Source organism: Staurois parvus, unplaced genomic scaffold (genome assembly GCF_062004578.1).
Source record: "Staurois parvus isolate SC_StPar_1 unplaced genomic scaffold, SC_StPar_1.0 ptg000136l, whole genome shotgun sequence".
Classification (NCBI taxonomy): domain Eukaryota; kingdom Metazoa; phylum Chordata; class Amphibia; order Anura; family Ranidae; genus Staurois; species Staurois parvus.
The window spans coordinates 7,109,086-7,121,710 of NW_028317932.1; the positions used below are offsets into that span (position 1 = coordinate 7,109,086).

Here is a 12,625-nt window from a genome sequence, read left to right on the forward strand (position 1 = left end):
AATCTGCCAGCACCCTATGACAAAAAATTGAACACACCAGCAGTGTGTGAGGAGACCTGAAAGTGGCACATGGCAGAGTGTGGCGATGGAGACAGCAGCAATGGGACGCCGTACAGGGACCCATGAGAGACTCTGGACTTGGCAGCAGCATGAGGAGGCGGTACAGGGGCCCATGGCAGATTAGGGGCCTGGCAGCAGCTATGGGAGGCCCGTAATCTGCCAGCACCCTATGACAAAAAATTGAACACACCAGCAGTGTGTGAGGAGACCTGAAAGTGGCACATGGCAGAGTGTGGCGATGGAGAAAGCAGCAATGGGACGCCGTACAGGGACCCATGAGAGACTCTGGACTTGGCAGCAGCATGAGGAGGCGGTATAGGGGCCCATGGCAGATTAGGGGCCTGGCAGCAGCTATGGGAGGCCCGTAATCTGCCAGCACCCTATGACAAAAAATGGAACACACCAGCAGTGTGAGGAGACCTGAAAGTGGCACATGGCATGAGACACTGTGGACCTGGCAGCAGCATGAGGAGGCGGTACAGGGGCCCATGGCAGATTAGGGGCCTGGCAGCAGCTATGGGAGGCCCGTAATCTGCCAGCACCCTATGACAAAAAATGGAACACACCAGCAGTGTGAGGAGACCTGAAAGTGGCACATGGCATGAGACACTGTGGACCTGGCAGCAGCATGAGGAGGCGGTACAGGGGCCCATGGCAGATTAGGGGCCTGGCAGCAGCTATGGGAGGCCCGTAATCTGCCAGCACCCTATGACAAAAAATTGAACACACCAGCAGTGTGTGAGGAGACCTGAAAGTGGCACATGGCAGAGTGTGGCGATGGAGACAGCAGCAATGGGAGGCCGTACAGGGAGCCATGAGAGACTCTGGACCTGGCAGCAGCATGAGGAGGCGGTATAGGGGCCCATGGCAGATTAGGGGCCTGGCAGCAGCTATGGGAGGTCCGTAATCTGCCAGCACCCTATGTCAAAAAATTGAACACACCAGCAGTGTGAGGAGACCTGAAAGTGGCACATGGCAGAGTGTGGCGATGGAGACAGCAGCAATGGGACGCCGTACAGGGACCCATGAGAGACTCTGGACTTGGCAGCAGCATGAGGAGGCGGTATAGGGGCCCATGGCAGATTAGGGGCCTGGCAGCAGCTATGGGAGGCCCGTAATCTGCCAGCACCCTATGTCAAAAAATTGAACACACCAGCAGTGTGAGGAGACCTGAAAGTGGCACATGGCATGAGACACTGTGGACCTGGCAGCAGAATGAGGAGGCGGTACAGGGGCCCATGGCAGATTAGGGGCTTGGCAGCAGCTATGGGAGGCCCGTAATCTGCCAGCACCCTATGACAAAAAATTGAACACACCAGAAGTGTGTGAGGAGACCTGAAAGTGGCACATGGCAGAGTGTGGCGATGGAGACAGCAGCAATGGGACGCCGTACAGGCACCAATGAGAGACTCTGGACTTGGCAGCAGCATGAGGAGGCGGTACAGGGGCCCATGGCAGATTAGGGGCCTGGCAGCAGCTATGGGAGGCCCGTAATCTGCCAGCACCCTATGACAAAAAATTGAACACACCAGCAGTGTGTGAGGAGACCTGAAAGTGGCACATGGCAGAGTGTGGCGATGGAGAAAGCAGCAATGGGACGCCGTACAGGGACCCATGAGAGACTCTGGATTTGGCAGCAGCATGAGGAGGCGGTATAGGGGCCCATGGCAGATTAGGGGCCTGGCAGCAGCTATGGGAGGCCCGTAATCTGCCAGAACCCTATGACAAAAAATGGAACACACCAGTAGTGTGAGGAGACCTGAAAGTGGCACATGGCAGAGTGTGGCGATGGAGACAGCAGCAATGGGAGGCCGTACAGGGACCCATGAGAGACTCTGGACTTGGCAGCAGCATGAGGAGGCGGTATAGGGGCCCATGGCAGATTAGGGGCCTGGCAGCAGCTATGGGAGGCCCGTAATCTGCCAGCACCCTATGTCAAAAAATTGAACACACCAGCAGTGTGAGGAGACCTGAAAGTGGCACATGGCATGAGACACTGTGGACCTGGCAGCAGCATGAGGAGGCGGTACAGGGGCCCATGGCAGATTAGGGGCCTGGCAGCAGCTATGGGAGGCCCGTAATCTGCAAGCACCCTATGTCAAAAAATTGAACACACCAGCAGTGTTTGAGGAGACCTGAAAGTGGCACATGGCAGAGTGTGGCGATGGAGACAGCAGCAATGGGACGCCGTACAGGGACCCATGAGAGACTCTGGACTTGGGAGCAGCATGAGGAGGCGGTACAGTGGCCCATGGCAGATTAGGGGCCTGGCAGCAGCTATGGGAGGCCCGTAATCTGCCAGCACCCTATGTCAAAAAATTGAACACACTAGCAGTGTGAGGAGACCTGAAAGTGGCACATGGCATGAGACACTGTGGACCTGGCAGCAGCATGAGGAGGCGGTACAGGGGCCCATGGCAGATTAGGGGCCTGGCAGCAGCTATGGGAGGCCCATAATCTGCCAGCACCCTATGTCAAAAAATTGAACACACCAGCAGTGTGTGAGGAGACCTGAAAGTGGCACATGGCAGAGTGTGGCGATAGAGACAGCAGCAATGGGACGCCGTACAGGGACCCATGAGAGACTCTGGACTTGGCAGCAGCATGAGGAGGCGGTATAGGGGCCCATGGCAGATTAGGGGCCTGGCAGCAGCTATGGGAGGCCCGTAATCTGCCAGCACCCTATGACAAAAAATGGAACACACCAGCAGTGTGAGGAGACCTGAAAGTGGCACATGGCAGAGTGTGGCGATGGAGACAGCAGCAATGGGACGCCGTACAGGGACCCATGAGAGACTCTGGACTTGGCAGCAGCATGAGGAGGCGGTATAGGGGCCCATGGCAGATTAGGGGCCTGGCAGCAGCTATGGGAGGCCCGTAATCTGCCAGCACCCTATGTCAAAAAATTGAACACACCAGCAGTGTGAGGAGACCTGAAAGTGGCACATGGCATGAGACACTGTGGACCTGGCAGCAGCATGAGGAGGCGGTACAGGGGCCCATGGCAGATTAGGGGCCTGGCAGCAGCTATGGGAGGCCTGTAATCTGCCAGCACCCTATGACAAAAAATTGAACACACCAGCAGTGTGTGAGGAGACCTGAAAGTGTCACATGGCAGAGTGTGGCGATGGAGACAGCAGCAATGGGAGGCCGTACAGGGACCCATGAGAGACTCTGGACTTGGCAGCAGCATGAGGAGGCGGTATAGGGGCCCATGGCAGATTAGGGGCCTGTCAGCAGCTATGGGAGGCCCGTAATCTGCCAGCACCCTATGACAAAAAATGGAACACACCAGCAGTGTGAGGAGACGTGAAAGTGGCACATGGCAGGGGCATGATTCATGGCGGATTTAGTCAGTTGTGTCAGGAACTGGTGGTTTGAAATCCAGACTAATCCACGCCTGATTCATTTTCACAAACGTGAGTCTCTCCACACTTTGGGTGGACAGTCGTGTCCTCCGCGGAGTTACAATACCTCCTGCCGCACTAAACACGCGCTCCGATGCCACGCTACTGGCCGGGCATGACAGCCTTTCAAGGGCAAATTCAGCTAGTTGGGGCCAAAGGTCAAGTTTCGTTGCCCAGTAGTCAAGGGGATTGTCTACCTCGGTTGGCAGGGTGCTGTCCAAGTAGGCCTAAGCCTGTTGTTTGAGGTCCTGCTCCAGGTCCACCTGATGCTGCTGCTGCGGCTGGTTAGTAGTTTCCTCACTGCGCTGGTGAAGAAAGATACTCATCATCGACTGCAGACTGAGGCAGCCGCTGCTGGTGGAGCTACCACTGCTCCTACCACCCCACCCCTCCCCTGCTGCCATGGCAGCGGAACGCGAGCGCACAGGGCCCACAGTGTCTGAGGATGGACGTTGGCGCACAAAGGCAGAGACCAACTGACTACATAGGTGGTTTTTATAGTACGTTATTTTGGCCTCCCTCTCAGCAGGTGTGAAAAAGGCCACCATTTTTGAACAGTAGCGAGGGTCCAACAAGGTGGACAGCCAAAAGTCATCCCTCTGTCTGATGGTTATTATTCGGCTGTCGCTACGCAAGCAAGCGAGCATGCTATGGGTCATTTGTGCCAAGGAATGCGAGGGACTCCCTGCCTCCATCTCCACAGCATACTGCCACGGTGCGTCTGGGTCCTCTGTCTCCTCCTCCTCCTCCTCTACCAGATGCTCCTGCTCCTCCACTCCTGTCCGCTGAGTGGAAAAACCACCCATTTCACTCAATAATTCCTGAGCACAAATGTCCTCCTCTACCTCCTCCTCTTCTTCCTGTCCTGCCCCCACATGGGTCATGTGGCGTTGAGATCTGTGCGCCACGTCTACCGCACCCTGACCAGCCATTTTTAACAGCATTTGTTCCAGGACGTGCAACAGAGGAATGACGTCGTTCATCCCATAGTCCTGCCGACTCACGAATAGCGTGGCCTCCTCAAAGGGCCTGAGCAAGCGGCAGGTGTCACGCATGAGCTGCCAATGGCTGACATCTAAGTTACACAGGGAGTACCTTTATCCGCTTGTAACATCAGGAAATCGGTGATGGCCTTTCGCTGTTCGTAAAGGCGGTCTAACATGTGTAGGGTTGAATTCCACCTTGTTGCAACGTCGCAGATCAGGCGATGCTGTGGAATTCCGTTCTGCCGCTGCAGCTCAAGGAGGGTGTGCTTTGCGGTGTAGGAATGGCTGAAATGCATGCAAAGTTTACGTGACATTTTAAGGATGTCTTGCAGTGGGATGGTGGATTTTAGGAACCGCTTGACAACCAGATTGAACACGTGAGCCATGCATGGCGCATGGCACAACCTTCCTTGACGCAGAGCAGACACCATGTTCTTTCCGATTTTCAGTTTGCGGGGAGACAGCCATCTGTCGATTTCTCTGTTCATTACAATGAGAAGTTCCTCCCCTGTGTGACTACGTTCGCCAAGGCATACCAGGTGCAGCACAGCGTGACACCGTTGCGCCCTGCACATGTGATATGCCGGTCGGGTAATGGGACTTGGCACGGGGGTGGCGGCTGAGGACACGGCGGAAGAAGAGGTGGTAGAGGCGGACATCTTTTGTGGACCAAGGACGTGCAAACGTGGAGGCAAAAGCGGCGTGACCTGTCCAAGTTGCTGGTGCGGCTGTGACGGCACCACGTTCACCCAGTGGGTCGTAAATGACATGTACTGTCCCTGACCGTAGTTACAGCTCCACACGTCGGCGCTGCCGTGCACTTTGGCAGAGACCGACATGCTCAAAGACTGGCCCACCATCTCTTCTACATGTGAATGCAGGGCTGGCACTGCCTTTTTGGCGAAGAAATGACGGCTTGGCACTCTCCACCGCGGCGCGGCACAAGCCATCATTTCTCGGAAAGGTGCTGAGTCCACCACTTGGAAAGGGAGGGACTGCAGCACCAGCAACTTGGACAGGAGGACGTTCAGCTTTTGCACCGTCGGGTGCGTGCTCGCAAACTGTTGTCTCTTGGAAACGGATTCCAAGAAAGACTGCTGACGGAATCCGTGAAGAGGAGTAGCAGGAGAAGGAGCATCTGAACGAGCGGAAGATGGCAACGAGCGACAACTCCGCTCAGCAGAGGTGTTGGAGCCTTGACTGGCTGATAGAGGGCGATTGACGTCGGGTGACGGAGCAAGTAACGGAGCGGGTGATGGAGCGGGGGCTGGGGCGGGCAGAACCGCCGTATCTTTATCACGGTTTTCCCAGGCCACTAAATGGCGACGCTGCATATGCTGCCGCAACGCTGTAGTCCCAACATTGGCCCCCTGGCCACGCTTGACTTTCTGGCCACATAGTCGACATACGGCTACGTTTACTTCCTCGGGCGGCTTGACAAAAAATTGCCACACCGCCGAGTAGGAAACTTTGCCCCCGATACTCCTCACTGGCTGACTGCTGCTTCCTCCGTGCACACCGGCACCACTACTGGCTGTGGTGGTAGGCTGCAGTGGAGCTGGTGCTGTACTCCGTGGCCGTTTGCCTCCACTGACACTGCTGCGACCCTGCTGCCTCCTGGGCAACCCACCGACTGTTTTGCTTGCTGCCAAGCTGCCACCCTCTTCTCCTGATGATGCGGAAGCAATAGCCTGATGACGACTAGGCTGCCAAGCGCGATCAGCCTCATCATCATCAATTAGGGTCTCCGCCTCACTACTAGCCCCCTCGGCTGCGTGTGGGTCAGGAGACAGACCTGTCTCTAGACCGGCTACCGAGCCACTCTCCTCGCCACTACTTCTTCGCCTGGCTGCTGAAGAGGCGGATGTCTCCCCCCGTTCCTTACCGCCCTCTGTTAGCTCTTCCTCACTGTACAGTGGGGCTGAGCCCACAGCATGCGATACTTCGCTTGGTGAGGGAACACCAAAGGACAGGGGCAGGTCGAGGACACGTGATTTCAGTGGGCTTGCTCCCGGGCCATGCCGACTAACGGTTGTGTCTGACGTACCCACCGACCGTTGGCTGTAGGTGTCAGAGGTGACCTGGGAAGAGGAAGACGACCGAGCCAACCAATCGATGACGGCAGGGTTGTCGGTGGAGACACGACCCCTGGATGACACCGGGAGCACTGGCCTCTGGCTGCGAATAGTGCTGCCTCGACCCCTTCCTCTGCTGCCACGTCTGCTCGCTCCTAAAACATTGCCTCCTCTGCCACTCCTCTGCATGTTGTCTGACATACTCTTTAATTAAACGATTCTGTGTCCCTGAGTAACAATTCTGTGTCTGTCCCTGAGTAACAATTCTGTGTCCCTGAGTAACGTTTCTGTGGCCCTAAGTAACAGTTCTGTGGCCCTCAGTAACAATTCTGTGTCCCTCAGTAACAATTCTGTGTCCCTCAGTAACAATTTTGTGTCCCTCAGTAACAATTCTGTGTCCCTCAGTAACAATTCTCTGTCCCTCAGTAACAATTCTGTGTCCCTCAGTAACAATTCTGTGTCCCTCAGTAACAATTCTGTGTCCCTCAGTAACAATTCTGTGTCTGTCCCTGAGTAACAATTCTGTGTCCCTGAGTAACGTTTCTGTGGCCCTAAGTAACAGTTCTGTGGCCCTCAGTAACAATTCTGTGTCCCTCAGTAACAATTCTGTGTCCCTGAGTAACAATTCTGTGTCCCTCAGTAACAATTCTGTGTCCCTCAGTAACAATTCTGTGTCCCTCAGTAACAATTCTGTGTCCCTCAGTAACAATTCTGTGTCCCTCAGTAACAATTCTGTGTCCCTCAGTAACAATTCTGTGTCCCTCAGTAACAATTCTGTGTCCCTCAGTAACAATTCTGTGTCTGTCCCTCAGTAACAGTTCTGTGTCTGTCCCTCAGTAACAATTCTGTGTCCCTCAGTAACAATTCTGTGTCCCTCAGTAACAATTCTGTGTCCCTCAGTAACAATTCTGTGTCTGTCCCTGAGTAACAATTCTGTGTCTGTCCCTGAGTAACAATTCTGTGTCTGTCCCTGAGTAACAATTCTGTGTCTGTCCCTGAGTAACAATTCTGTGTCTGTCCCTGAGTAACAATTCTGTGTCCCTAAGTAACATTTCTGTGGCCCTAAGTAACGGTTCTGTGGCCCTAAGTAACGGTTCTGTGGCCCTAAGTAACGGTTCTGTGGCCCTCAGTAACAAATATGTGTCCCTCAGTAACAATTCTGTGTCTGTCCCTGAGTAACAATTCTGTGTCCCTGAGTAACAATTCTGTGTCCCTAAGTAACGTTTCTGTGGCCCTAAGTAACGTTTCTGTGGCCCTAAGTAACGATTCTGTGGCCCTAAGTAACGTTTCTGTGGCCCTAAGTAACGTTTCTGTGGCCCTAAGTAACGTTTCTGTGGCCCTAAGTAACAGTTCTGTGGCCCTCAGTAACAGTTCTGTGGCCCTCAGTAACAATTCTGTGTCCCTCAGTAACAATTCTGTGTCTGTCCCTGAGTAACAATTCTGTGTCCCTAAGTAACGTTTCTGTGGCCCTAAGTAACGTTTCTGTGGCCCTAAGTAACGATTCTGTGGCCCTAAGTAACGTTTCTGTAGCCCTAAGTAACGTTTCTGTGGCCCTAAGTATTGTTTCTGTAGCCCTAAGTAACGTTTCTGTGGCCCTAAGTAACGTTTCTGTGGCCCTAAGTAACGTTTCTGTGGCCCTAAGTAACGGTTCTGTGTCCCTCAGTAACAATTCTGTGTCTGTCCCTAAGTAACAATTCTGTGGCTCTAAGTAACGTTTCTGTGGCCCTAAGTAACGTTTCTGTGTCCCTAAGTAACGTTTGTGTCCCTAAGTAACGATTCTGTGGCCCTAAGTAACGATTCTGTGGCCCTAAGTAACGATTCTGTGGCCCTAAGTAACGATTCTGTGGCCCTAAGTAACGTTTCTGTGGCCCTAAGTAACGGTTCTGTGGCCCTCAGTAACAAATCTGTGTCCCTCAGTAACAATTCTGTGTCTGTCCCTAAGTAACAATTCTGTGGCTCTAAGTAACGTTTCTGTGGCCCTAAGTAACGGTTCTGTGGCCCTAAGTAACGGTTCTGTGGCCCTCAGTAACAATTCTGTGTCCCTCAATAACAATTCTGTGTCTGTCCCTAAGTAGCAATTCTGTGGCCCTAAGTAACGTTTCTGTGGCCCTAAGTAACGTTTCTGTGGCCCTAAGTAACGATTCTGTGTCCCTCAGTAACAATTCTGTGTGTGTCCCTAAGTAACAATTCTGTGGCCCTAAGTAACAATTCTGTATCCCTCAGTAACAATTCTGTCTGTCCCTGAGTAACAATTCTGTGTCCCTAAGTAACGTTTCTGTGGCCCTAACGATTCTGTGGCCCTAAGTAACGTTTCTGTGGCCCTAAGTAACGATTCTGTGGCCCTAAGTAACGATTCTGTGGCCCTAACTAACGTTTCTGTGTCCCTAAGTAACGTTTCTCTGTCCCTAACTCTCTCCCTGAATACAGCCAGGTCTGCCTCTGTTGAATGACTGGAGGCAAATGGAGAATTCTAAAATGGCCGCCATTTATAGCTCGACCATTACACAGTGCTGGCTGGCTGCTGATTGGCTAATGCGATCACATGTCATGAATGAATGCATTATGGGTCAGCGCGCCTTGTCTGCGCGCCTTCCCAGACATCCCCGCTCCGTCGCCGCACATGTCGCCGCCATTTTAGGAAAAATTTCGATTCGCGCATCCGAAGTCTGCTTATTTTCGGATTCCTAATTTTCCTAATATTCGAAACGAATTCCACTTCGCCTACTTCGATTCGCTCATCTCTAATTATGAGGTATTGTTTGTAGAATGTTGAGGAAAAAATGAATTTAATCCATTTTGGAATAAGGCTGTAACATAACAAAATGTGGCAAAAGTTTAGAGCTGTGAATACTTTCTGGATGTACTGTATACTGTATGTTGTACATTCACATCAGCCTCTGCCCTCAGGGAACTTACAATCTAAGGTCCCCAAGGAAACATTCATACATACACATACTAGGGTCAATTTTGGACATGATACAATTAACCTACCAGCATGTCTTTGGAGTGTGGAAGGAAACCACAGTGCCCATGCAATAAAAAAACCTTGTAGAGGTTCAAAATCCTCTCCCACCCACCCAATCCAAAATAAAAAAAACAAAAACTTTTGGCTATGCATACCAATTACCATTTCCTTAATTTATTACTTATAGCTCCTCTGAACCAACAATAGTGAAATTCATATATAATAAGGTTCCATTCAGATTAACAGAGGTTTGTTTCAAACATGGTGACATGCTTTATAACCAGAGATACTTTTTTTTATCTTCAGTCTGGTGTTGCCCACCATATATTCATTAAAGAGCCTACATTTTTAAGCCTGTATTCCTATATGTTTTTTCTCTACAGTACTTCTTGCTGTATTGTTTTTACATTTACCCATATGTTTTTGAAGGCATTGTGTTAAACTAAATTATTGTACCTCTGTTGGAGCTCATCTAGTGTTTCATAAAGCCTGGGTCTGTTTGTTGCGTCCAAAACATTTCTTATTTTCTCAGTTTCAAACATTAATTCCTGTGTTAAAAAAAAACAAAAATTCTGAAACTTTTAAAAAGTCTTTTTACCTTCACATTAAATCACTAATATACAACTTTCAAAAGAAGAATAAGAAATAACAGAAAAGTAGTCTTCCATCTTGAATCTATATTAACAGCAGTACCTATTTTGATTTGTATATTTACAATACAGCAGTATTAAGCCTGAACCTTTACTGTGGGATATGTACAGTACGTACTTCTCATTAAATAATTTTTTTAACAAACCTCTACTGAAATCTTGCAATACTAGTATAGGCTAGTAATAGGAAGAAGGAAATAGCATCAGCAACCCCCAAAAAACAAACTTCCACATTTCGAGAGGATCCCCCCTGAGGAGGTATTGATTGCTGGCTGACCAACCAATTGCCACAAGGGGGCATGCAGAAAGTCATTAGGACTTGACTAAGATCTTTGTGGGTCTTGCTGCACCCTTTGGTGGTAGTGGTGGTGGGGTGTTTGAGTTTGGTGGGTAGTGGTTGTACAGATACAAAAATCAAGGTATTCTGAAGCCCCTTAAAAGGTGCCTTTTATCAATCACCAGCCCTACTAAGCATGTGAAAATGAGTAGGTAAGCTTCTTGTTTGTGTGCATGAGATGAACCTAATATATTTAATCAATGCATTTTGTTGTTTCTATGTTTATGAACACAGGAGCAGCTAGGAATGTATATATTTTCTATGAGGCCGATTCATTGAAGCTGCAACAAAAGAGGTTGTTTGATGTAAACTGAAATTGATACTTATGCTATTTCATAAATAAAGAATTCGTAAGAAAATAATGCAAAAAAAAGCGGAAACAAAGTTGATATTTTGCAGATAGGAACAAATTATATTTCCCTTTTCACTTCATGGGATGACTGTTTTGTCTCTTTACTTAAAGCGGAGGTCCAGTCGGAATTAAAAAAAAATAAAAGTCAGCAACTACAAAAACTGTAGCTGCAGACTTTTAAAAAACGGACGCTCACCTGTCCCTCGGTCCAGCGGTGTCCTCACACCAGCCAGGTTGACCGACCGTCCTGTCTCCTCGGTGCCGGTATCTTCAGTGTGCCCACTGTGCATGCACAAGTAGCTCTGTGCTTTGTGAATGGTCCCGTAGTCTTCTGGAACCTGTTACGTGTCCCAGAAGATTAGAGGGATGACAACTTTCGCTTCCGATTACCTAGGCAATCGCAGCAGAAGTGGGAGCAGGTACCCGTCAAATTCGGGTGCCCATTCCCCATAGATGCCAATCCTTAACGGGGAGCGAGGGACAAAGCCTTAAAGCAGAACTTCCCATTTTTCACTTTAAGTTTATATACAGTTTGAAGGTCCATGCACACTGGGTATAAGGAATGCTGCTTAACCACTTAAGCTCCGGAAGGTTTTACCCCTTCATGACCAGGCCATTTTTTGCTATTCAGCACTGCGTTACTTGGTAATTGTACATAAATAAAATTGATATAATTGTTTTTCACACAAATACAGCTTTCTTTTGGTGGTATTTGATCACCACTGGATTTTTGTTTTCTTATATAAATGAAAAAAGTACGAACATTTTGAAAAAAAAAAAATTCAATATGTTTTACTTTCTGCTATAAAACATATGCAATAAACAAATTTAAAAAATCAAATGTCTGCAAAAATTTAGGCCAGAATGTATTCTGCTACATGTCTTTGGTAAAAAAAAAATCCCAATAAGTGTATATTTATGGGTTTGCATGAAAGTTATAGCAAACAATGGTATATATACTGGATTTTTTTGTTTTTTAATTTTTTTATACTAGTAATGGTGGCAATCAGCGACTTATAGTAATATTGGTATAGCGTGGCAGACTGACGTTAACGGACGCTGGGTGTGAACTGACTAAATGACACTAACAACTCCAGTGACACTAATACAGTGATTGGTGCTAATAATATACATGGTCACTGCACTAATAACACTGGCTGGGAAGGGGTTATCCTTTATGGCAATCAAAGGGTTAACTTTGCAACTACCAATGTTTACTGTGTGCTGTTTTTACTAAGCGATGTCCCGTTTTTTTTACTCTCTGATTTGCAGGGGAAAAAAATGGCACATCACTACTGTATGTAGAGAGTCCTGTGTTGTGTATCAATACAGGGCTCTCTTATGTGTTTTGCTCAGCTGATCATCCGATTCTGGCTATAAATCATTGGTGGGGACCCGCTGATTGGCATGTGCTGTAGTGAACGACAACACGGCTGTGGCAGTGTGTGCATATGCGGCCCCTACCCAGAACAGCCTGGATCGTGTACATGTACATGTGCATGACGGTGCAGCTGGGCCGCTCTGCTGCAGTATATCTGCGGTTGGCAGTCAGGAACTGGTTATACAGGCTTTTGGCATTTTTTTTTTCAGCCAGCATAAGAAACTCTGTGTTAGCCTAAGTGTTCATGCACATTAAGACATTTACAGGCATATTTTCAGAGGAGCGTTTTTAGGGTGGAAAAAACAAAACATCACAAGTGCATTTTTGAGAGGAACTTTCAAGCAAAAAAAATGCCTGGAGCTCATAAAACACACATAAACGTGGCGTTTAAGAGCATTCAGCCTTTTCAAAT

At 49.3% G+C, this 12,625-nt stretch overlaps 1 protein-coding gene across 1 annotated transcript in view; it reads right to left on the bottom strand.

Moving 5' to 3' along the window:
- Positions 1 to 12,625, bottom strand: part of DNAH11 (dynein axonemal heavy chain 11) — a 363,722-nt gene that overhangs the window by 251,008 nt on the left and 100,089 nt on the right. Inside the window, exon 28 of the mRNA XM_089673152.1 lies at positions 9,950 to 10,041. Within this exon, the coding sequence (XP_089529278.1) occupies positions 9,950 to 10,041 (92 nt within the window). The remainder of the gene's footprint in view (positions 1 to 9,949; positions 10,042 to 12,625) is intronic.